This window comes from Mangifera indica, chromosome 12, assembly GCF_011075055.1.
Source record: "Mangifera indica cultivar Alphonso chromosome 12, CATAS_Mindica_2.1, whole genome shotgun sequence".
NCBI lineage: Eukaryota > Viridiplantae > Streptophyta > Magnoliopsida > Sapindales > Anacardiaceae > Mangifera > Mangifera indica.
Window position 1 is genome coordinate 14,440,313 of NC_058148.1, and position 26,519 is coordinate 14,466,831.

The 26,519-nt window shown below is 33.9% G+C and overlaps 1 protein-coding gene, 1 long non-coding RNA gene and 1 pseudogene across 2 annotated transcripts; all 3 read left to right on the top strand.

Moving 5' to 3' along the window:
• Positions 1 to 55: 55 nt before the first annotated feature.
• Positions 56 to 22,978, top strand: LOC123192109 (annotated as a pseudogene).
• On the top strand, positions 9,368 to 13,259 carry LOC123192978 (probable LRR receptor-like serine/threonine-protein kinase RFK1). The gene is made up of 12 exons (XM_044605720.1): positions 9,368 to 9,599; positions 9,806 to 9,969; positions 10,397 to 10,468; positions 11,747 to 11,888; positions 11,982 to 12,053; positions 12,157 to 12,228; positions 12,321 to 12,392; positions 12,479 to 12,550; positions 12,638 to 12,709; positions 12,791 to 12,862; positions 12,984 to 13,029; positions 13,205 to 13,259. The coding sequence occupies exons 4-11, from the start codon at positions 11,872 to 11,874 to the stop codon at positions 13,015 to 13,017; spliced, it is 483 nt and encodes a 160-aa protein (XP_044461655.1). The 5' UTR covers positions 9,368 to 9,599; positions 9,806 to 9,969; positions 10,397 to 10,468; positions 11,747 to 11,871; the 3' UTR covers positions 13,018 to 13,029; positions 13,205 to 13,259.
• On the top strand, positions 13,258 to 14,109 carry LOC123192979. Its single transcript, XR_006496984.1, has 3 exons — positions 13,258 to 13,273; positions 13,365 to 13,715; positions 13,835 to 14,109. It is a non-coding gene; the product is annotated as an uncharacterized LOC123192979 (long non-coding RNA).
• Positions 22,979 to 26,519: the final 3,541 nt, after the last annotated feature.

The window sequence follows — 26,519 nt, forward strand, 5'->3', positions numbered from 1 at the left end:
ATATATATCAGTGTTTCCAAATTGCGATATGCATTACATAATTTGGAACAGAAAAATGGGGTTGTCAACCTTGCTGAGAGTTTTTTCACTTGTTTTCCTGCTCTTGTTTGTTGTTATGTCTCATTCTTCACCTGATGTTGCTTCTACTTCTACTCAAGAAGCACTAGCTCTTCTCAAATGGAAAGCCAGCCTTCAAAACCACAGCCATTCTCTTCTGTCATCATGGGCTCTTTCTTCTGCAAATGCCACAAACACTTCTACCCACCTTAAAACCAAGATAAGTCCATGTACTTGGTTTGGAATTTCTTGCAATCGTGCTGGAAGTATCACAAGTATTAACTTGACCAGCACAAGTCTAAAAGGCACACTTCATAAACTATCTTTCTCATTATTTCCCAATCTTACTCTCATTGATCTAAGTGTGAATGAACTCTTTGGTGTCATCCCTCCTCAAATTAGTGGCCTAAAAAATCTAGAGGTCCTTTACCTTTATTCAAATAAGTTATCTGGTTCTGTTCCTAATGAGATAGGAAATTTAAACTCCCTAACAGATTTAGCTTTGGGGGATAATCAATTGAGTGGCTTTATTCCTCATTCTATTGGAAATTTGAGCAACTTAAGAGCTTTATACCTTCACACCAATAACCTTTCGGGCGAAATTCCTCAAGAAATAGGCAACTTGAAGTCTATTTCGAATTTAGTGTTGAGCATAAATCACTTGAGTGGCTCTATTCCTCGTTCCATTGTAAATTTGAGCAATTTAGAAGTTTTATACCTCCACACCAACAACCTTTTTGGCTCCATTCCTGAGGAGATAGGCAACTTGAAGTCTATTTCAGATTTGGAGTTGGGCAAAAATCACTTGAGTGGTTCTATTCCTTGTTCCATTGGAAATTTGAGCAACTTAAAAGTTTTATACCTCCACACCAACAACCTTTCTGGCTCCATTCCTGAGGAGATAGGCAACTTAAAGTCTATTTTAGATTTGCAGTTGGGCAAAAATCACCTAAGTGGCTCTATTCTTCGTTCCATTGGAAATTTGAGCAACTTAAAAGTTTTATACCTCCACACCAACAACCTTTCTGGCTCCATTCCTGAGGAGATAGGCAACTTGAAGTCCGTTTCAAATCTAACATTAAGTGAAAATCAGTTGAGTGGCTCTATTCCTCGTTCCATTGGAAATTTGAGCAACTTAAAAGTTTTATACCTCCACACCAACAACCTTTCTGGCTCCATTCCTGAGGAGATAGGCAACTTGAAGTCCGTTTCAAATCTAACATTAAGTGAAAATCAGTTGAGTGGCTCTATTCCTCGTTCCATTGGAAATTTGAGCAATTTAAAAGTTTTATACCTTTACACCAACAACCTTTCTGGCTCCATTCCTGAGGAGATAGGTAACTTGAAGTCTATTTCAACTTTGGATTTGGGCATAAATCACCTGAGTGGCTTTATTCCTTGTTCCATTGGAAATTTGAGCAATTTAGAAGTTTTATACCTCCACACCAATAGCCTTTTTGGCTCCATTCCTGAGGAGATAGGCAACTTGAAGTCTATTTCGGATTTGCAGTTAGGCATAAATCACTTGAGTGGCTCTATTCCTCGTTCCATTGGAAATTTGAGCAAATTAAAAATTTTATACCTTATCTCCAACAGCCTTTCTGGCGCTATTCCTAAGGAAATAGGCAACTTAAAGTCTATTTCAAATCTAAAGTTGAGTGAAAATCAATTGAGTGGCTCTATTCCTCATTCCATTGGAAATTTGAGCAATTTAGAAGTTTTATATCTCCACACCAATAACCTTTCTGGCTCCATTCCTGAGGAGATAGGAAAGTTAAAGTCTATTTCAGATTTGGAGTTAGGCATAAATCACCTGACTGGTTCTATTCCTCATTCAATTGGAAATTTGAGCAATTTAAAATTTTTATACCTCTACACCAATAACCTTTCTGGCCCCATTCCTGAGGAGATAGGCAACTTGAAGTCTATTTCAGATTTGAAGTTGAGCTTGAATCACCTGAGTGGCTCTATTCCTCGTAGCATTGGAAATCTAAGCAATGTGGAATATCTGTATCTTAGCTTCAACAACCTTTCTAGCATCATTCCTTATGAAATTGGAAATTTCATAAAGTTGATTGATCTAGAGTTGTCTTATAATCAATTCACTGGTTATCTTCCCTATAATATTTGTCGAAGCGGATCACTTACCCATTTTCGCGTTGGTGGGAACAATTTGATTGGTCATATCCCCCAAGATTTGAGATATTGCAAAAGCTTAATTAGAGTTCGCCTCGAAAAGAACCAATTTATTGGAAATATTTCTGAGGATTTTGGTGTCTATCCAAATCTAACTTTCATAGATCTTAGTCACAACAAATTTTATGGTGAAATCTCGTCAACTTGGGGAAGGTGCTCTCGGTTAGGTACTTTAAATGTCTCTGGAAATAATATTACTGGAAGTATTGTGCTGCATATTCAAAATTCGATTGAATTACATGAACTTGACCTTTCTTCAAATCATTTAATTGGAGAGGTTCCAGTGGAACTTGGAAAGCTGACTTCTCTTAACAAACTTGTTTTAATGGGGAATCATCTCTCTGGAGGTATACCTCGTGAAGTTGGATTACTCACGGAACTTGAGTACCTTGATTTGTCCACAAATAGATTATGCAAGTCAATCCCAGGAGAATTAGGAAGCCTGTTGAGATTGCATTACTTAAATTTGAGAAACAATCAGTTTAGTCTCGAAATTCCATTTCAATTGGGTAATTTGATTCAACTCTCAGAACTAGATTTGAGTCATAATTTACTTAAAGGAGAGATACCGTCTCAAATTTGTAACATGGAGAGTTTGGAATATCTAAATCTTTCCTATAATAACCTTTCTGGTTTCATCCCAAGTTGCTTTGAAGATATGCATGGATTGTCACGTATTGACATATCTTATAACAAGTTACAAGGTCCAATTCCCAACAACAAAGCATTTCGAGATGCTCCAATTGAAGCATTACAAGGGAATAAAGGATTGTGTGGCAATGTTAGTGGATTCACACCTTGCAGCTCTCTCACTTCACAAAAACATGTCTTAGAAAAGAGGTTGGTAATTTCCTTTGTTGCTTTGGGAGCACTTGCTCTTATAATTGTTGTGACAATAATGTCCTTTTGTTTTCGGAGAAAGAAACAGGAGTTACAGAAAGAACGTAGAAGTGTGAACAATTATAAATTTCTTTCGGTATTAAATTTTGATGGAAAAACAATGTTTGAAGAAATTGCAAGTGTAACAGAGAATTTTGATGCCAAGTATTGTATTGGGAGTGGTGGATCTGGAAGTGTTTACAAAGCACAACTTCTATCAGGGCCTATTTTGGCAATAAAAGAATTTCACTCGTTTCATCTTGATGATATAGATGACCAAAAAGAGTTTTTGAATGAAATAAGTGTATTAACAAAAATACGACATCGAAATATTGTGAAATTTTTTGGTTTTTGTGTACATTCTCAACACTCTTTTTTAGTTTATGAGTATTTTGAAAGAGGTAGCTTGGCCACATTCTTTAGTAAAGAAGCTAAAGCAAGAGAATTGGATTGGGGTAAGAGAGTAAATATCTTAAAAGGTGTGGCGGAAGCCTTGTCCTACTTGCACCGTGGTTGTTGCCCACCAATAGTCCATCGAGACATATCAAGCAAAAATGTGTTGTTGGATTCAGAATATGAAGCTCATGTTTCAGACTTTGGAATTGCCAAATTTCTCAAGTCAGACTCATCCAATTGGACGCAAATTGCCGGCACATATGGATACATTGCACCAGGTATATATAATTCATTTGCTATAGTTGTCTGATTCATTAATTAAACACATAAAGAAAAGTTGCAATACAGGTTCTTATGATTTATCTTTAACTTTGCAGAATTGGCTTACACCATGAAGGTGACTGAGAAATGCGATGTATATAGTTTTGGAGTGTTAGCATTAGAAGTGATTAAGGGAAATCATCCAGGTGATATCATTCCTTCTTTGTCCTCTCCTTTCACTTGGGAGAACATGTTGTTGAACAATGTTTTGGATCCACGTCTTCCACTTCCTTCGCCTGCTATTCGTGATCAATTGATGGCAGTCATAAAACTAGCAATTGATTGCTTAGGTTCTAATCCTGAATTCAGGCCCACCATGGACTTGGTTTCTCATATGTTTTGAGCCACAAGGGATTGTTTGTTAATACTAAGTAGAATGTCTTCTGCTATAGAAGAAAAATAATTTGTGTCATTTTGTTATTCTGGTTCATTGTATGCATCTAGTTTTCAAGGCTTGCATTTTATTTCCTTGTAATTTTTATGTATTAGTCAAGGCTTTATGAAAAATAAAAGTTCCAAAACTAAGAAATGCATGTTTAAATTACTTGAAAATAAAAGTTCTAAATATCAGTGATTCAATAATCCACTCTCTTTACTTCTCTGTGTCACAGTCACATATGATGGATCCCAGTGCTGATATCTTCTTTATAATTTGTTCTGTTACTTAAGAATTGAAATCTGAACTTGTTTTGAAGTTATTCGGCGGCAAAAAACTTGTAAGTTCCCCCTTTTAGCCTTTTTGCTTAAGTGAGCCTTAACAACCAATACATCAAGAAGTCTGCTTGTATCATTCATTATATCATCCAATCTTCATCTCCGTTTGTTTGTCTTCTAAGGTCTTTGAGATTCAGAGGTGTCAGATTCCTGAACATGAAACTCTTATTTTGCACATTTGCCATGTGAGGCAGAGGCTGATATTAGATTGTCCCTGCTTTGCTTTTTCATTGATCTGTCGAGAAACCAGTCTCTTGAAAACATATCTGTCAAGAAATCAATTTTCCTTTTTCTTAAATTTTTTCATCGAGTAACATATTCCTGACCTTAAGTGTTTTCCCAATTATGCTATATGGTTTCCAAACTCGGGCTAAATTCCAAGGAGCCATGGATCATAGGTTCAGCTGAAGTTTGCTCCTCACAGGGAAGGGCATACTACAAGGTTTTACTGGATTGCCATGTTGCAGGACAAACAAGTCTAGAAGGATTTTGATAGAGAAGCTAAAGCTTCAGGGATTCTAAATCCAGTTACAAGAAAATATGATGGTACCATCACGGATAACATTTTAGAGATCTGTTTTAATTTGCTGGCAAAGGGACTAACGCTCTTCCTGAAAGGGGAGTCTACGGCCCCCTCGTATCAGCAATTTCTGTGGTGGATTCCGGTGAGTGATTTCTCCTCTTATAATTTCACATATTAAAGTCTTGTTCAAACAATGCCATTCAGATGCTACTGTTGAATGAAAAATACAATATAATGTAATCTACCTTAGTCAATCATAGATATGCATCAGAAATTGTTGAAAACGCCTTGAAAATCTTATAATGCCCATTTGCTGGGAGAGGCTAAAGATGTCAGAATCATATTAAAGAACTAGACTTGTAACAAATTTCAGAATATGCAACTTAGAGCATACATTACTGAAATTATATATTTTGTCTTAATTAGCTCAAATACATGTATACTGGAATCAAAGAGTTGACATTTCCTCTGTTTCATCCAATTTTTATCACAAGAGAATGACATATTTAAGTGATCTATTCAGAAAGTACAAATTCATGCCCAAAACTATATGTATGTTTCTGATTGTAATAATAATTGCTTAGTGGGTTTGCTTGGGCTGACTACAATCCTGCAAAGAAGAAGATTGCAGAAATCATTGTGGGTGTTGTCGTAGGATCATGTCTCGTAATCTTGGCACTGGGTATCCTTGGTTGGAGATACTATTCCAGAATCAGGAGGCGAAAAGTAAATGGTTTGGTCTTCTTTAATCTTGTAGGATATTTGTTGCAACCATGTTCAAAAATTTTTCTCTAAAGTGTGAACTTGGAAAGACTATCTCATTTGGGTGATGATTTATCTGCAAATATCTCTTGGTGGCTAGCAACTATGAGGTCATTACCTTAATATAGCTGTTTCTGTTTAGTTCTTTGGGTAGATGTTTTAAATGGATCAGATCTGAAAACAATTTCTTTTTCCTTGAAGTAAATTAAAGCTGCCACTGACAATTTTGATCCTGTGAACAAGATTGTAGAAGGTGGTTTTGGATCTGTTTACAAGGTGTATTTTTTAATCTTTAGGGCCACAATTATATATCTTTCTTAATATAATAAATTTCTCCAATGATCTGCTTAAAATAATTACAGTTTTTCTGTGCAGGGACAATTATATGATGGTACTATAATTGTTGTGAAGCAGCTCTCTTCAAAATAAAAGTAGGGTTACCAAGAATTCTGGAACGAGATAGCCACGATTTTGTGTTTGCAACACTAGAATCTTATAAAGCTTCATGGATCTTGTTTCAAAGTTATTCAGCGGCAAACAACTTGTAAGTTCCCTTTCTTGGCCTTTTTGCTTAAGTAAGCCTTAGCAACCAATACATGATCATTCATTTTATCATCCAATCTTCATCTGCATTTGTTTGTCTTCTAAGATCTTTGAGATTCACAGGAGTCAGATTCTTGAACATGAAAATCTCATTTTGCACTTTTGCCATGTGAGGCAATGGCCGATATTAGTTTGTTCCTTCTGTGCTTTTTAAGTGATGTGTCAAGAAAGCAACTGTCCTGCCCTTGAAAACATATTTCAGAATTATCAATTTTTTATTTTAATTTTTTTATCTTCTTATAGAATAATATATTCTTGACCTTAAGTGTTTTCCCAATTATGCAATCTGGTTCCCAAGCTCGGGCCATGTTTCAAGGTGCTGTGGGTCATAGATTCAGCTGAAGTTTGTTCCTCACAGGAAAGGACGTACTACAAAGGTTTTACCGGATTGCCATGTTGCAGGACAAACAAGCGTAGAACGATTTTGATATAGAATCTAAAGCTTCAGGGATTCTAAAGCCTGTTACAAGAAAATATAATGCTACCGTCATGGGTAACATTTTAGAGATCCGTTTTACTTTGCCAGCAAAGGGACTACTGCTCTTCCTGAAAGGGAAGTCTATGGCCCCCTCGTATCAGCAATTTCTGTGGTGGATTCCTTTGAGTGATTTCTCCTCTTATAATTTCACATAATAAAATCTTGTTCAAACAATGTCATTCAAATGCTACTGTTGCATGAAAAATACAATGTAATGTAATCTACCTTAGTTCATCATAGATATGCATCAGAAACTGTTGAAAATGCCTTGAAAATCTTATAATACCCACTTGCTGGGAGAGGCTAAAGATGTCAGAAACATATTAAAGAACTAGACATATAACAAATTTCAAAATATGCAACTTAGAGCATACACTACTGAAATTATATATTTTTGTCTTAATTAGCTCAAATACATGTTACTGGAATCAAAGAGTTGACATTTCCCCTGTTTCATCCAATTTTTATCACAAGAGAATGACATATTTAAGTAATCAATTTAGAAAGTACAATTTCATGCCAAATCTATATGTTTGTTTCTGATTATAATAATAATAGCTTAGTGGGTTTGCTTGGGCAGACTACAAACCTGCAAAGAAGAAGATTGCAGAAATAATTGTGGGTGTTGTTGTAGGATCATGTCAAATAATCCTTTTAAATACTGTGATATCCTGTAGTTGACACGTGGAGGACTAATTTTTCCCTTTTCATGATGACTCATTTGATATTTTAGCCCAACAATAAAATTATGTATATCTATTTTTGATACATAATTTATGTATATAGATAAAGTGTCATCATATGATTAGATATTTCTTTATCATATGGTGACACATGTTTTAAAATCATCTAATTACATAATGATACATCACTGTATACATGAATTATATATCAAAAATAGATACACATAACATTATTCTTTAGCCAAATTATGAGCCTAAGTAAAGTGGAAAGGGCCGCTGAATTTAATTTTTCAACATTTCACGATATGTTTTATTTATAAAATTATTATTCTTTCGTTCAAATTAAAAAGAAAATAAAGTAAATTACTAATTCGCAACAAGACAATTTCAGTACAGAAGTATAAATATGTATTGATGATGAAAATTCTATCAATGACAAGTATGTAAAGTTAATTATGTAATCTTATGCAAGTGATTAAGATAAAGTAAAATGTTTAAAAATAATTCAACTTGTTATTCGAAAATTTACGTTCCTTTTTATATTATTAAGTTCTCTTGTCAATATTGTAGGAAGTAACAATATAAAAATATAATTTATCATCTCTTTACTTGTGTATAATCATGTATTTATACAAAAATAAAAAGAAATAATGTTAAAATTACATAAAAAAATACATTCAGATCTTCTTATAATAAATATAGATTAAAATCATTTGTTTCTAGATTAAAATCGTCTACCCGCAATTCTTTTAACCCTTAAACTTTGGAAGGTTAAAATTCTTTTAACCCCAATCCACCGCCAATTTTATCGATCTGTGGATGATTACTTTGCCAAAAGAACTTGAGAGAAAATATAAATGAAAGTTGCCATAAAGAACTTGAAGACTTGAGAGCAAAATATTCAGGTTGTCAAATGACAAAGGAAGGGATTGTTTATTTGTAACAGAATTAAAAAAAAAAAAGTTACAAATCATACAAGATGTAATCCATAACTAATTACTGTCGTGTCGGAATAGTGATCACAAAGTATCTTCTATATGCACATAACATTGTTGTCATAAACTTAAAAGCCTTTTTATCACAATTATTCATCTTTTGTCGAAAATATATACAATATCTAAATGTCAAATATATTCCAAAGCAAATTTTATTTTTATCTTCTTAGGATGCATCTGGTTCATGTAATTTTTTATTACTAAAAATGAAATATTATTATAACGATAGATTATCTAAGAAATTACTAGTATAAATTTATTACAATATTTGATAAAATTAATATATATAAATAATTATTATGTTTGGTTGGAAGTAATTGAAGAATAATTATATATTATTTTATTTATTATATGAAAAATTAATAAATATAAAAATATTTTCTATATTATTTATTACTTTAATTAAAAATTGAGGGCTTTTTTGTCCTTAAAATTTAATAAGTAAGGATAAAATAATGACAAAAACTAAGATTATCTTAGAGATATTTTAATAATTAAAATGAATGTAGTAATAAAATTATTTTTTATATTATCTGTCAATCACTATTATTAATGAAAGATTTCCGAAATCTTTTATTACTTTACGAAACGCTTTCTTAATGTATGGTAAAACGACATAGAAAACAAGACAACAGTAATTGATTACTTAATTAGCATGACTTCAAATTCATCTTAGCTGATAGACAAAATATCCCATCCGGATGGTTGTTTAAGTTTCATTGTCTAGCTTTTTTGCTTATAACTGTCTCATTCATAACATTTTTACTCTTACCATATATTATAAAGATTGATCAACATGTAACAGTTATCATATTTTAGCTAAGAAGATACAGGGAATCTGGGGAATTTCAAGAACTTGAGAGTTGAAGGCATCTTTCCTAACTTTTCAGTTTCAAAGATGTTCTTCAAGCATTTACTCGTTGTATCGATTCTATCGTTATGTTTTGTCGTGAAACAACTATATGTAGATGCTAAGCTGCCTCAATCTGAGGGTAAGACCAATTCTTCTTCCCCAAATTTCTGTTTCTGCTGAATTTCTCCTTGTTCATGGTTAACTTTCCACTTCAGTACTAGTATAAGTGATCATACTGACTGTTCATACAATAAAAAGCATAAAGATCTTTCAGGGAAAAGAGAGACCTTAGAAGATATTTGAAGATCTTTTCTGTGATTTTGTTTGTCTGTGGATGTGTTGCAGTTGATGTTCTGAATCAAATTGTGAAAACAATGGGGGGCTACTAACTGGACTTTTGATGCTGACACTGCCTGTGAAATCCATGAAAAATCGCCTGTCACAGAAGTAACCAAGAACATCAGTTGCATCCTGGGTCCCGATGGCAGTACCCACCGCATTTCAGTAATGTAGGTTTTCTTGTTCTTTGGATAGACAATATAGCGTGGTATTATGAGCTTAGGAAAAAGCCTTACAGCCTCCACATAATCTCGTAAGAAATAAGAAAAAAATTAGCCGTCAGTAAGTAGGTGAACTTGTGTGGTCATCGAAGTGAGAACTGCCATTTGTGTACTATGATGCCTCTCTGGAAAGTTTCAATACACAATAGAATATTAAATTAGAGAGTTTAAGGGGTACGTCGTTTTTACAACATGTGTATTTAATTCTCTTGTTAATATTTTCTATTATTTATTTTAATTGTTTTGACTTAATAGTGGAACATTTCCCTTCTTCTAAATTACAGAATTATCATTTTAATTGTTTGGTTTTGTTCCTGATTTTACATTTTTTAGGTGTGACTAACTAATTCTGGATATGTTTTGTTTCAAATTTCAGAGAATTCAAACGTTGCGACCTTTCTGGAATTCTTCCGGCTGAACTAAACCAACTTCCCAATATCTCTAAAGTGTGAGCTAAACAAATCTGAATATTTTTTCAAAGTGTAGAAGATCCTATATTGGTTGAAAAACGAACTGGGTGTTGGTATATAAGTATGATGAAAAACCTTACCCTTGAGTTAGTTTTTGGAGTAGGATTCAGGAGGCTTAGATGAAGGGAGAGATTGCTTTTTATTCTCTACTTGACCTGGTTGGTTTGGGCTCCTAAATTGACTCTTTGGTTGAGAGGAGGTTGTTACCAAAGGCAAGGGAGGTCGTTTGGCCTGGTTATGAGTCTTGGGAGGTTTGGCCATTTTACTCCTGGCTTTCCATCTTGGTGGGGGAGGTTGCTTCTTACTTCCCGGTTTAGGGGGGTGCGTGTTAATTGGCTTGGTTTAGGAGTCTTGGGAGGTTGGATTAAGACGCTCATGGGTTGTTTGACCTAGTTTGACCAGTTCTGGAAGCTCAGATGAAAAAGACGTTTGAGCTAGTTAAGTGGAGGTTGATTGACCTATTTTAAGAATCTTAACAAGTGTAGAAATTTTTCTCTTAATTTGTCATGTCTGGTTGAGGGGAGGTTGTTAATGGACCAATGTGTCATAGGAAAAAGCTCCCAACTGGCCAGTCTGGTTGAAGGGAGGTTGTTGATAGACCAATGTGTGATAGAAAAATATTCTTTTGAAGTTTCAACCTATAACCCAAAGACCCATTTGAGAGGAGATTGTTCTCCAACCTAATAACCCAAAGGCCTTGAGAGAGGGGGGGGTGTGTGGGGTGGGTGTGGGTTGTGGTGTTCGACCTAGTTAAGTTTAATAGGAGGTCAGTGGCCTGGTTGAAGAATGTTAAAAATTAGCCTGTAGGGAAAAGATTCTTTAGAAGTTGCAATCTATAGCCGAAATGCCTCGTTGAGGGGGGATTTATTTCCAATCTAATAACCCAAAGGCCTTTCAGGGAAGGTTTGGCCAATTTATGTCCTAGTTGGTTTACCTGGTTAAAGGAAGATTGTTAGTTGAGAGGACTGTTGAGTATCTCACGTTGTTTGAGAAATTGAGTGTGGATATATAAGCGTGAATGAAAACTTTACCCATTGACTTTATCTTTTGGGTAGGAGAGGGCTTCCTCACTACAACAGTACAACTTGAAAATCCACACATGGACCGTATTTAGGAAGGAATGAACATTTAGGATTCTACATTGGGAAGGAGTATGAAAAATTTTGATTAAAATCTGTATTCTTAAGAATCCGCATCATTTTCAAGGCTTTTCTGAGTATTTTCTTCTTTTTCCCTCTTTTTGTCTTTAATTGCAGAGCGGAAACATTCTGAATTAACTTACCAAAAAAAAACATTCTGAATTAGGCCAATGTAGTTGTCCGTAAGCAGTGATTTCGCCTACAACTACCTGAATGGTTCGATACCAGTCGAACAGGCTTTGATGCAATTAAATTTTATGTAAGCCCTAAGCTGTATGTATTTCTGCCTTATCACTCTAACCAAATTGTAATAAATGATGAATTTATCAACTCTTGGCAATTGTCAATGCAGCTCTGTCTCTGGGAACCGATTATCAGGCAATATTCCAAACCATCTGGGGGACATCACCAGTCTAACTTACTTGTAAGCTTTAAGTTTAAACTCCTGCACTAAGTAGTCCAAACTATACTGTTGAGAAATAGGCAAATATGTCCTATTGTTTATCTTTTTGTTTTTATTTTACCAGGGACATCGAAGCAAACCAATTCTCAGGAACAGTACCCACTCAGCTTGGGAAGCTAGTTAACCTGGAAATTTTGTAAGGCATTTAGTAGGTTTCTTATATTCAGTTGTTTTTTTAAGCCATGATCAGCATTTTTATTGACGTCATTGATTAAAATTTGGTTGCAGGAAGCTTTCCTCCAATAGATTGACTGGAAATTTACCAAATGAAATTTCTCAGCCGACAAATATGACAGACTTGTAAGTTTTTCATAATATTTTTGTAAGAGTGTGCGCAGAGTTTGCCTGAATTTTAAGTGTTAGTGAGATCTTTTTGCACAGTGCAGTAGGATCAATGATAACAATTTCAATGGAAGCATACCAGAATTTATGCAAAACTGGAGGCAATGTGAGAGATTGTAAGATGATCTACTTTCCTGAAGTTTTGCAACTCATTCTAGCTATCGAGTTCTTAAGCAGTTTTTTTTTTTTTTTTTTTGTTAAAGGGAAATTCTAGGTAGTGGACTGAAAGGACCCATTCCATCATCCATCTCCCTTTTGGAAAATCTACAACAATTGTGAGTCAATATTTCTCAACTAGTCAACTACAAGAATATGCACTATTTAATGCATTAATTTACTGACACTCTTATGTACAGAAAGATTAGTGACATAGATGGAACAAATCAAGCTTTTCCTGATCTTCGAAAGAATACCCGCCTTAGACGGTTGTAAGTTCATTGCCTGTTCCTTTATTTTCTTGCATACAGATGTTGGAGTAAAATTTGTCTCGCAAAATCATCACATTTTAACATTGGATTTCCGGGACTTTGAGGAACTGCCATATTTCAGGAGAAATACCGAAATACATCTGGGGAATGAATAATCTGAGAGTTCTGTAAGTACATTACTGAACTATCAATTTACAATGATTATATGCTTGAAAACTGAAAACTAAAAACTAAACTTCAAACTAAACTTCCTTAATTGCATGCACGACAATGTAACAACTTCGCCTACACTTAAACTCCATATGCTTATGTTTTTATGATAAATCTTTTGTTTTTAAATAGGGACCTCAGCTTTAACAAGTTAACCGGGGAACTTCCCAATGTTAATATCCCTGGGGATCTGATAGTTATGTAAGTCAATGAAAGCCAATTTTCTAGATTTGCAGTTTTATTTTGCCATGTCCAGCTCCACCATACTAACTGCTTTAATGGTCTTCATCAGATTTCTAACTGGCAACTTTCTTAGAGGAGATGTACCAGAGTCAATATTGGTGAAAGGAAGTAATGTGTGTGTCTCATATCTCTTGTATCCTTTGAGTTCTTTAGCATCTTTATTACATGGATCTGATATTTGTTCACCTCAGTGAACACACTTATCTGTTGTGTACTTGTATTAGTTTATAACCTATGATGACTTGATTAATTTACAGAAGGAAGTCTATATATTTTTTTCTCAATTGCTTCATCATTATAAATTAAATTTCCACTTCTGTTTCTTACTTTCTTGCAGGGATCTTTCCTACAATAATTTCACTCAGCCAACCTCTGAGCATCGTGCTTGCCAGAGCATGCAGTTAGTATATTTCTATATATTAGTGATTCAATAATCCACTCTGCTTTCTTCTCTGTGTCACAATCACATACGGTGGATCCCAGTGCTGATGCTTGCTTTATAATTTGTTATGTTACCAGGGAATTAAATCTGAACTTGTTTCAAAGTTATTCAGCGGCAAACAACTTGTAAGTTGCCTTTTTGGTTTAAGTGAGCCTTAGCAACCAATGAAAAAGAATTGCAGTTCCAAGGCTTCATTTTTTGTATATTGTCCCTTCTATGCTTTTTACTGATTTGTCAAGAAAGCAATCGTTCTTCCCTTGAAACATATTTTAGAATTATCAAATAATATTTTTCATTGTTTCATCGTCTCATAGAGTAATATATTATTGACCTTGAAGTGTTTTCTGTATAATGCTAACTGGTTTTTACTTAACTTAAACTAGAAGTCGGGTTCTTCCATGCAAGGCTGATCAGAAATGTCATCGATGTAAGTATGTCTAAGGTGCTTTTGTGTATAAATAAATTGATTGACACCTTGATCACAAGTAAATTTTTGATATTCTATACATAAATGCTCTCAACTTATGCAAAAATAACTTAAAGCTTAATGCTAAGCTGGTCTTTCACATTTTCTTCATTTCATAGATTGGCGCTCTTTCTACATTAATTGTGGTGGGAAAAATGTAAAAGAAAATAGCAGCACATTTGAAGGAGATGGAGAAGTAGATGGTGATGCTGCAACTTATTATTTAAATGATAATTGGGGATTTAGTAGTATTGGAGACTTCACAGATGATGATGATGAACAAAACAACGTTATGTTGCATCTGTGCCCTCATCAGACATTTCAGAATTATTCATTGATGCCCCCAAAGCTCCTCTTTCACTTACTTATTTTGGATATTGCTTAGAAAATGGGGATGATGTTGTCAGTTATGCATGAGAAACTGTTGAAAATGCCTCGAAAATTAGTGAAATTATAATAGAACTAGACATAACAAATGTTAGAATATGCAACTTAGAGCATATATTACTGAAAGTATATATTTTGTCTTAATTAGCTCAAATACATGTGTACTGCAATCAAAGAGTTGACATTTCCCCTGTTTCATCGAATTTTTATCAGAAGAGTGACATATTTAAGCAATCTATTTAAAAAGTACAGTTTCATGCCCAAATCTTTAAGTAATGATAATTGCTTGGTGGGTTTTCTTGGGCAGACTACAAATCTGCAAAGAAGAAAATTGCAGAAATCATTGCAGGTGTTGTTGTAGGAACATGTCTCATAATATTAGCACTGGGTATCCTTGGTTGGAGATACTATTCCAGAATCAGGAAGCGCAAAGGAAATGGTTTGGTCTTCTTTAATCTTGTAGGATCTTTATTGCAACCATGTTCAAATTTTTTTCTCAAGCGTTTGAACTAGGAAAGACTATTTTATTTGGGTGATGATTTATCTACAAATATCTTATGGTGGCTAGCACCTATGAGTTCATTATCTTAATATAGTTATTTCTCTTTCAATCTTCGGGCAGATGTTTTAAAAGGATAAGATCTGAAAACGATTTCTTTTACCTTGAAACAAATTAAAGCTACAACTGATAATTTTGATCTTGCGAATAAGATTGGGGAAGATGGTTTTGGGCCTGTTTACAAGGTATAATATTTAATCTTTAGGGCCACAATTATAAATCATTCTTAATAGAATAACTTTCTCTAACAATTTACTTAAAATATTTACACTTTTCCTGTGCAAGTTCAGTTATCTGATGGTACTATAGTTGCTGGGAAGTAGCTTTCTTCAAAATTAAAGCAGGGAAACCAAGAATTCTTGAATGAGATAGCCATGATTTCGTGTCTGCAACACCAGAATCTTGTAAAGCTTCACGGATGTTGTATTGAAGAGGATCAACTATTGCTAGTTTATGAATACATGGAAAATAACAGCCTTGCCCCGTGCTTTGGTTGGTAAGTTGAGTCTACTTATTGATTTCAAGGTTCCTTCTTGCTTCAATAATATATCTTGAAATTAATTGTTTATTTTAAGGTTATGAAAATTGTCAATTGAAACTAGACTGACCAACGAGACAAAAGATCTGTTTTGAGATAGCTAGAGGTTTAGCTTTTCTTCATGAAGAATCAAAGTTCAAAATTGTTCATAGAGACATCAAAGCTACCAATGTTTTGCTAGATAAGGATCTAAACCCCAAAATATCGGACTTTGAGTTGGCTAAGCTTGATGAGGAAGAGAAAACCCATATTAGCACTCGAGTTGTTGGAATAATGTAGGCTAATCACATGTCTCTCTTGTCAAGCTGAAAGTTTATAATGTCACTGTTTCAGTATAAAATACTAAATATTTAGAACATACATGGAGAGGATACATGATACCATAATATGTACTTTGGGGTTATTTGACTTACAAGACAGATGTTTACAGCTTTGGAATTGTTGCATTAGAAATTGTTAGTGAGAGAAACAACAAGAGTTATGGTCCAGCTGAGGATTGCACTTGTCTTCTAGATTGCGTAAGAAACAACATTCCATAAATATTGATGATGGATGAGATATTAGTCCTTAGTGGTGTGTTTTTTGCAGGCTTGTAAGTTGCAACAAGAAAAGAAGATAATGGAGCTAGTAGATCCAAAGCTGGGATCAGAATACAACAGAGAGGAAGCTGAAAGGATGATAAGAGTATCTCTATTGTGTACAAATGCTTCACCATCATTGAGGCCAACTATGTCCGAAGCTGTAAGCATGCTGGAAGGGAAAACTGCGATCCCAGATCTCATACCTGAAGTAGGTAGTTACAGTCTAGATTTGAGGTTCAAAGCCATAAGAGACTTGCATGGACTGAACCGCAGTCAAACTCAGCGTTCAACACCAGCCCAGGACCTCTACACAATTGATGATGAGTCATGTTTGAGGTATAAAGATGCTAAAGATGGGTATAAACTGATTGAAAAAGGGATTTCAGATGTTCAACTTTCAACGTCTATGCCATCGTGGACTGGCTCTTCGTCAAACATCAATACCAATTCCTAGTATAAAGAACGTTACAGGTATTGATTCTCACTTTCTCTTTATTTATCTATCGGTTGTAAATTTTTATTGGTTATTCATTTGACAATTGTGATATTAATAAGAATTAGGTTACAGTCGTAAAAATTTAATTAACATCTATGAAGCAATGGCTCAATAGCATATTGCTACCGTCCCAGACTGTCAATTTTACGGTTAAGGACTGAATTAGTTTTATATCTCTAAAGAAACGAACTGACATTCATGTGGAGCCTAAGGTTGGCTCGAATCCATTATGTCTAATTCATCAGTATTGGTAGATAGTACCGTCTTAAGGTAGTTAATGGGATAAGCAATATTATCGGTGGGGTTAATAGTATTGTTTAAAGGACTTATAGTATCACTGAGAAGATAAACGAATCAAATATTAGTCAAACTATTGAATTGAAGATTCAATTTGAGTTCAAATTATTCGAGTCAAATGATTGATTCAATATGAGACAACTTAATTTGAATTTACCCTAACTAATATGAAAGGATTAAACAAGGATCTCTTACTAACCCAGCCCACAGTGCAGTAGTAAGCGCGAAACCATTTATTGGATTGGCCCTTGCAGCAAAATTGTTTATTTACAATTTATTTCACAAATTATAGATTTTCTTAAACTTAAATCTAAAATTTTTAACTCAAATGGAAATCTAAAAAGATTATCTTTTACTTCAATCTAACATTATAAAATAAATATAATATCATAAGGATCATTTAATGGGTGTTGTTATCCTAAGTATCATTAAGGAGAATGACTATTTTCCGTCCAAACTATATTAAAACGATAAGTTATCATTCTTAAAGTCAAAGAACGATACATTCTCACCTTACGTGAAGTTATATTAATAAATTTAATTACATTTTAAGAAAAAAAACAAAGAAAAAATGAAAATACAATTATAATAAAATAACAAAATTGTTTTTTTACAGTTTATTTCGCAAACTCACTATGTCTCATCGCATGTAACAACCCACTCTTTCCCTTCCACCATCACACGAAACCTCATCCCTCATCCTCCACTGCCATGCCACAACCTTCAATCATCTTATATCAATGTCATTCTTATCTCGATGCAAAATGGAGGATCAAGTGTATCTCTTCCATTAGGTTTTGTTAAAAGTGATTTTGAATTTTTGTTGAGTGACTGTAGCAGAGTTGGATGGTGAAAATGTTGAACAAGTTAGGGAAGTGGGTGGCGGGGGAGGTGGTGTGATGGTATGGAGATGGGAAAGGGAATTTGTGTAATGACAAGGGGAACTGTTGCACAAACTTGGGTGGTGGTAGCATAATTGCAGTGACAACAATTGTTGTGGTGGTGATATTTGATAGTGGGAAGGTGCAAGGAGCGAAAACGATAGCTGGTAAAAGAAAGAAAAAATAGAATATAAATAATGAAAAAATAAATTTATTTTTAAATTATAATTAATATTAAAAATATTTTAATACTCATTTATAATTATAGATAACCAAAAAAAAAAGCCAAAGATAATTTGTTGGTTTTCAAAAACTTAAAATTGACAATTTATAATTTTGACAGAGACTGTGTGGGAAACTAGTAAGATGTGAGTCGATAGTCTGAAATTTATTATTGACAGCCATGGTTTGAGTTCAGTTTGAGTTTAACTCGAATTTATTATTTGAATTTATGACTCAATCATAAAATAATGTTGTTTTATTCGATAATGAATGAAATGATATAGTTTTGATATTGTTTAATATAATTTAAATCGAACCGTGAGTCTAACTCAATTTTTATAATGAATTGACCTTTGTGACTTGAACTCAGCTTAGAATTCGAATTTGAGTCGAATCAAAATGAGCAACACATTTTCAACACCTAGTAGTATCAAAGAAACCTGTAAGATGTGAAATAGGTCACTGACAAAGTCCAAGTTCCGCAAATTATGTTGATGCATGCATTAAATGGTTACCAATTTTCCCTGATTCAATAATAATACAACTCATATCACATGCTGTTGCCCCTTCTTTTCTATCTACTGACTTGAATTGACTTGAATTGTGGTTTGAATTGACTATCAAATATTAACAATGGAAATAAATAATGCGGCAGTTGTTCTTCATGTTAATGTTCTCTATTTTGGGATTTTTTTTTTCTTGATTTATATTTAAATTTTCATAACTTAAAACTGAAATTGGAGATGTTTCAACCATCAATGTGTTACACATTTTTGCGTGTACTTAACGACAACGACAAGTTAGGTGGAGTACATCAAAGCATATCAATAATTGAATGAGGGCAGAGACACGTTTTGAGTCAATGGAGGACCAGAAACATTAGCATCCACATCATAAGCTTTTTGAAACTTTTATTTTGTGAGCAGGAAATTAGAGGGGAAACTTTTCAAGCATCCACACGGTTTATAAGTTGTGATGATATGCATTACATAATTCAGAAACAATGGGGTTGTCAATCTTGAAGAGAGTTTTTTCACTTGTTTTCCTTCTCTTGTTTGTTGCTATGTCTCATTCTTCAACTGATATTGCTTCTAATTCTACTCAGGAAGCACTAGCTCTTCTCAAATGGAAAGCCAGCCTTCAAAACCACAGTCATTCCCTTCTGTCATCATGGACTCTTTCTTCTGCAAATTCCACAAACACTTCTAACCACCTCAAAACCAAGATAATTCCATGCACTTGGTTTGGAATCTCTTGCAATCATGCTGGAAGTATCACAAGTATTAACTTGAGCAGCACAAGTCTGAAAGGCACACTTCATGAACTATCATTCTCATTATTTCCCAATCTTGCATTCATTGATCTAATTGAGAATGAACTCTTTGGTGTCATCCCTCCTCAAATCAGCCACCTAAAAAGTCTAGAGGTCCTTTACCTTTATTCAAATAAGTTATCTGGTTCTATTCCTAATGAGATAGGAAACTTGAACTCCTTAACAGATTTAGTTTTGGGGTATAATCAGTTGAGTGGCTCTATTCCTCGTTCCATTGGAAATTTGAGCAATTTAGAAGTTTTATACCTCCACACCAATAACCTTTCTGGCTCCATTCCTGAGGAGATAGGTAAATTGAAGTCTATTTTAGATTTGGTGTTGGGCAAAAATCACCTAAGTGGCTTTATTCCTCATTCCATTGGAAATTTGAGCAATTTAAAATTTTTATACATTCCCACCAACAGCCTTTCTGGCGCTATTCCTGAGGAAATAGGCAACTTGAAGTCTATTTCAGATCTAATATTGGGCGAAAATCAGTTGAGTGGCTCTATTCCTCGTTCCATTGGAAATTTAAGCAATTTAAAAGTTTTATACCTCTACACCAACAACCTTTCTGGCTCTATTCCTGAGGAGATAGGCAACTTGAAGTCTATTTCGGATGTGGAGTTGAGCACGAATCACTTGAGTGGCTCTATTCCTCGTAGCATTGGAAATCTAAGCAATATAGAACATTTGAATCTTAACTTCAACAACCTTTCTGGCATCATTCCTTATGAAATTGAAAATTTCATAAAGTTGATTGATCTGGAGTTATCTTATAATCAGTTCACTAGTTATCTTCCCCATAATATTTGTCGAAGTGGATCACTTACCCACTTTTGCGTTGGTGGGAATAATTTGATTGGTCGTATCCCCCAAGATTTGAGATATTGCAAAAGCTTAATTAGAGTTCGCCTCGAAAAGAACCAATTTATTGGAAATATTTCTGAGGATTTCGGTGTCTATCCAAATCTAACTTTCATAGATCTTAGTCACAACAAATTTTATGGTGAAATCTCGTCTACTTGGGGAAGGTGCTCTCAGTTAGGTACTTTAAATGTCTCTGGAAACAGTATTACCGGGAGCATTGTGCTGCATATCCAAAATTCCATCGACTTGCATGAACTTGACCTTTCTTCAAATCATCTAATCGGAGAGATTCCAGTGGAACTTGGAAAGCTAGCTTCTCTTAACAAGCTTGTTTTAACAAGGAATCATCTCTCTGGAGGTATACCTCGTGAAATTGGATTACTCACAGAACTTGAATACCTTGACTTGTCCACAAATAGATTACGCAAGTCAATCCCAGGAGAATTAGGAAGCTTGTTAAGATTGCATTACTTAAATTTGAGAAACAATCAATTTAGTCTCGAAATTCCATTTCAATTGGGTAATTTGATTCAACTCTCAGAACTAGATTTGAGTAATAATTTACTCAAAGGAGAGATACCGTCTCAGATTTGTAACATAGAGAGTTTGGAATATCTAAATCTTTCCTACAATAACCTTTCTGGTTTCATCCCAAGTTGCTTTGAAGATATGCACGGATTGTCACGTATTGACATATCTTATAACGAGTTACAAGGTCCAATTCCCAACAACAAAGCATTTCGAGGTGCTCCAATTGAAGCATTGCAAGGGAATAAAGGATTGTGTGGGAATGTTAGTGGATTCACACCTTGCGGCTCTCTCACTTCACAAAAACACGTCTTTGAAAAGAGGTTGGTAATTTCCTTTGTTGCTTTAGGAGCACTTGCTCTTCTAATTGTTGTGACAATAATGTTCTTTTGTTTTCGGAGAAAGAAACAAGAGCTACAGAAAGAACGTAGAAGTGTGAACAATTATAAATTTCTTTCAGCATTAAATTTTGATGGAAAAACAATGTTTGAAGAAATTGTGAGTGTAACAGAGAATTTTATGCCAAGTATTGCATCGGGAGTGGTGGATCTGGAAGTGTTTACAAAGCACAACTTCTATCAGGGCCTATTTTGGCAATAAAGAAATTTCACTCGTTTCATTCTGATGATATATATGACCAAAAAGAGTTTTTGAATGAAATAAGTGCATTAACAGAAATACGACATCGAAATATTGTGAAATTTTTCGGTTTTTGTGTACATTCTCAACACTCTTTTTTAGTTTATAAATATCTTGAAAGAGGTAGCTTGGCCACATTCTTTAGTAAAGAAGCTACAGCAAGAGAATTGGATTGGGTTAAGAGAGTAAATATCTTAAAAGGTGTGGCTGAAGCCTTGTCCTACTTGCACCATGGTTGCTCCCCACCAATAGTCCATCGAGACATATCAAGCAAAAATGTGTTGTTGGATTCAAAATATGAAGCTCATGTTTCAGACTTTGGAATTGCCAAATTTCTCAAGCCAGACTCATCCAATTGGACACAAATTGTAGGTACATATGGATACATTGCACCAGGTATATATAATTCATTTGCTATAGTTGTCTGATTCATTAATTACACACATAAAGAAAAGTTGCAATAGATGTTCTTATGATTTATCTCTGACTTTGCAGAATTGGCTTACACCATGAAGGTAACTGAGAAATGTGATGTATATAGTTTTGGAGTGTTAGCATTAGAAGTGATTAAGGGAAATCATCCAGGTGATATCATTCCTTCTTTGTCCTCTCCTTTCACTTGGGAGAACATGTTGTTGAACAATGTTTTGGATCCACGTCTTCCACCTCCTTCGCCTACTATTCGTGATCAACTGATGGCAGTCATAAAACTAGCAATTGATTGCTTGGGTTCTAATCCTGAATTCAGGCCCACCATGGATGTGGTTTCTCATATGTTTTGAGCCGCAAGGGATTGTTTATTAATACTAGGTAGAATGTCTTCTGCTATAGAAGAAAAATAATTTGTGTTACTTTGTTATTCTGGTTCATTGTATGCATCTAGTTTTCAAGGCATGCATTTTATTTCCTTGTAATTTTTATGTATTAGTCAAGGCTTTACGAAAAATAAAAGTTCCAAAACTAAGAAATGCATGTTTAAATTACTTGAAAATAAAAGTTCTATATATCAGTGATTCAATAATCCACTCTCTTTACTTCTCTGTGTCACAGTCACATATGATGGATCCCAGTGCTGATATTTTCTTTATAATTTGTTCCGTTACTAAGGAATTGAAATCTGAACTTGTTTTGAAGTTATTCAGCGGCAAAAAACTTGTAAGTTCCCCTTTTTGGCCTTTTTGCTTAAGTGAGCCTTAACAACCAATACACCAAGAAGTCTGCTTGTATCATTCATTTTATCATCCAATCTTCATCTCCATTTGTTTGTCTTCTAAGGTCTTTGAGATTCAGAGGAGTCAGATTCCTGAACATGAAACTCTTATTTTGCACATTTGCCATGTGAGGCAGAGGCTGATATTAGATTGTCCCTGCTGTGCTTTTTAATTGATCTGTCAAGAAACCAGTCCCTTGAAAACATATCTGTCAAGAAATCAATTTTCTTTTTTTTTAATTTTTTCATCGAGTAATATATTCTTGACCTTAAGTGTTTTCCCAATTATGCTATATGGTTTCCAAACTCTGGCTAAGTTCCAAGAAGCCATGGATCATAGGTTCAGCTGAAGTTTGCTCCTCACAGGGAAGGACATACTACAAAGGTTTTACTGGATTGCCATGTTGCAGGACAAACAAGTCTAGAAGGATTTTGATATAGAAGCTAAAGCTTCAGGGATTCTAAAGCCAGTTACAAGAAAATATGATGCTACCATCACCGATAACATTTTAGAGATCTGTTTTAATTTGCCGGCAAAGGGACTAATGCTCTTCCTGAAAGGGGAGTCTACGGCCCCCTCGTATCAGCAATTTCTGTGGTGGATTCCAGTGAGTGATTTCTCCTCTTATAATTTCACATATTAAAATCTTGTTCAAACAATGCCATTCAGATGCTACTGTCGTATGAAAAATACAATATAATGTAATCTACCTTAGTCAATCATAGATATGCATCAGAAATTGTTGAAAAAGCCTTGAAAACCTTATAATGCCGATTTGCTGGGAGAGGCTAAAGATGTCAGAAACATATAAAAGAACTAGACTTGTAACAAATTTCAGAATATGCAACTTAGAGCATACATTACTGAAATTATATATTTTGTCTTAATTAGCTCAAATACATGTTACTGGAATCAAAGAGTTGACATTTCCCCTGTTTCTTCCAATTTTTATCACAAGAGAATGACATAATTAAGTAATCAATTTAGAAAGTACAATTTCATGCCAAATCTAAATGTATGTTTCTGATTGTAATAATAATTGCTTAGTGGGTTTGCTTGGGCAGACTGCAAACCTGCAAAGAAGAAGATTGCAGAAATCATTGTGGGTGTTGTCGTAGGATCATGTCTCATAATCTTGGCACTGGGTATCCTTGGTTGGAGATAAAATTCCAGAATGAAGAGTTGCAAATGAAATGGTTTGGTCTTTTTTAATCTTGTAGGATATTTGTTGCAACCATGTTCAAAATTTTTTCTCTGAAGTTTGAACTTGGAAAGACTATCTCATTTGGGTGATGATTTACCTACAAATATGTTATGGTGGCTTTCAACTATGAGTTCAGTACCTTAATATGGCTATTTCTTTTTCGTTCTTTGATCAGATGTTTTAGAGGGATCAAATCTGAAAACAATTTCTGTTACCTTTAAGCAAATTAAAGCTGTCACTAACAATTTTGGTCCTGTGAACAAGATTGGAGAAGGTGGTTTTCAAACTGTTTACATGGTATACATTTCAATCTTTAGGCCCACAATTATATATCATTCTTAATAGAATAACTTTCTCCAATGATTTGGTTAAAATATTTACACTTTTCCTGTACAGGGTCAGTTATCTAATGGTATTATAGTTGCTGTTAAGTAGCTCTCTTCAAAATTAAAGCAGATAAATTGAGAATTCTTGAATGAGATAGCCATGATTTCGTGTTTGCAACACCAAAAACTTGTAAACCTTCATGGATGTTGTGTTGAAGGGGATCAACTATTGCTAGTTTTTGAATAAATGGAAAATAACAGTCTTGTGCATGCTTTGTTTGGTAAGTTGAATCTATTGCATCTATTTATTGATGTCAAGGTTCTTTCTTGTTTCAGTAATATATCTTGAAATTAATTGTTTGTTTTAAAGTCGTGAAAATTGTCAATTGAAACTAGACTGACCAACTAGGTAGAAGATTTGTATTGGGATCCAAAACTTTTTCTCTGATAGCATATTATTACTTGTCTAAAAGAATATTAGATTATCCCATCTAATAGAGGAAAACAACAAGCTTCATTTGTAATTTGGTTCAATATCATGTAAATGTAATTTAATATGTAAGGGTGGATTCATGTCAAACCCAAGGTCAGTTCGAACTCGATTCAAATTTATTATACCTAATTTTAGTGTTGATAGTTATATTGTGTTGATGGAATAAACAATGGTTTTGGTAGAGTGATCAATATCACTAATAAGATGAACAATGCTATTAGAAAGACAAAAAGTCGAACTTAAATTGAATTATTAAGCTAAAACTTTAGTTCAAGTTCAAATTGTTAATGCTGATTGATGAATTTGGGTCGGGCCACATTACCTTAATATATCCCATGAAAGACCCTCTTAGATGGTTCTCATCATTTATATTATTTTCTTTTAGAAATTTCCATGTTTTTTTTTTTATAAACACAAAGATATTATGAAAATATGACACCTAATTAATCTACTTTAGCCAAATAGACAACTGAAATGACAGCACTACCCACCAAAATATGGCTATTTTTTTTTTAAATTTATAGTATTAAATTAATTCTTCTAAGTTATATATATGAGAGTAATTTCGTCAAATGATATTATAGCTCATCGTTTGGATTCTCATATACATCAAAGCTTGAAGGTGTTCTTCCTTTGGTCTAGGACTCCAAGAAATTTTCAGATATCAAATTATTTTCAGAGTTGATTTTGTAGAGCTAGAATGAACTATTTCTACATAATTTATTTAATACAGCTTATAAATAAACACGGAACGTTTTTTAAGTAGAAGAGATATTAAGAATCCCAAAAGTAAAGCACAAAGAAATTATTGGTAAAATAAGCAAGAAAAGGAAAGACATTGACTCTGTCCTAGTGCGAAAATTATTGATGCATGCGTTAATGGTTACGAGTTTTCCATGATTCAATAATACAACTAAAAAATCAAAGAGGAGACTTTCAAAAGAATGGTTCAGATTTAAGAGAAAAGAATGGTAAAATAAACTAGGTCGTCGATTTCATTATCAACCTTTAATTAAATGTCATACTCTGCAACTATACGAGAAACTAATTTGCCAATTAGAGTTCCAGAAAATTTATTTCTCTGTACTACTCAGTGGATTAATTGTCATAATCCTCCACATAACTACTCAGTGGATTAATTTCTCTGTACGCTCAAGTAAATGCAACAATATATAGGTAGAATAGGAGTGATCTATGACTAAGCGGTGTATGTTAAAAAAAGTAAGTGTGTCGAATAATAAAATAAGCTAAGATAAGAGTTTGGTTAGAGAGCGTCCATCTTGTACTCTTCATCATTCATGATTAATATTTTTCTATCTTTTTTTTGTAGTTGTTTTTAATGTAAATTCTATGTTCTTATTTTAATTACTAGTACACATATTAATTTTTTTTTTTTTTTTACTCCCAATCTTGAAATTGTCATATTTGATATTAAATACGTTTGTATTTTAATTATATAATTTATTTACAGTTAATTAAAACATAAATATTTTGCTAACACTTTGACTACGTCGTTGACTACATTATCAAGCTTTAATTAAATGTCATACTCTGCAACTATATGAGAAACTAATTTGCCAATTAGAGTTCCTGAAAATTTATTGCCCACAATATCAAGGAGCAAGTAACAAAAAAATTATGTCCCAGAAAACTACATGAGCAATAAAATTGAAGTAGTCCCCCCTATCTTTTTGGATTTCATTATTAAATTTGATGGAATGCAAGACAAAGACACGTAAAGAAATTTCTTTA

Bases quoted from the DNA above. Each gene is read 5' to 3' on its own strand.
- LOC123192978 (XM_044605720.1), top strand. The intron at 12,229-12,320 runs GTAAGGCATTTA...ATTTGGTTGCAG, and splicing joins CTAGTTAACCTGGAAATTTT to GAAGCTTTCCTCCAATAGAT. The intron at 12,393-12,478 runs GTAAGTTTTTCA...TGCACAGTGCAG, and splicing joins CCGACAAATATGACAGACTT to TAGGATCAATGATAACAATT.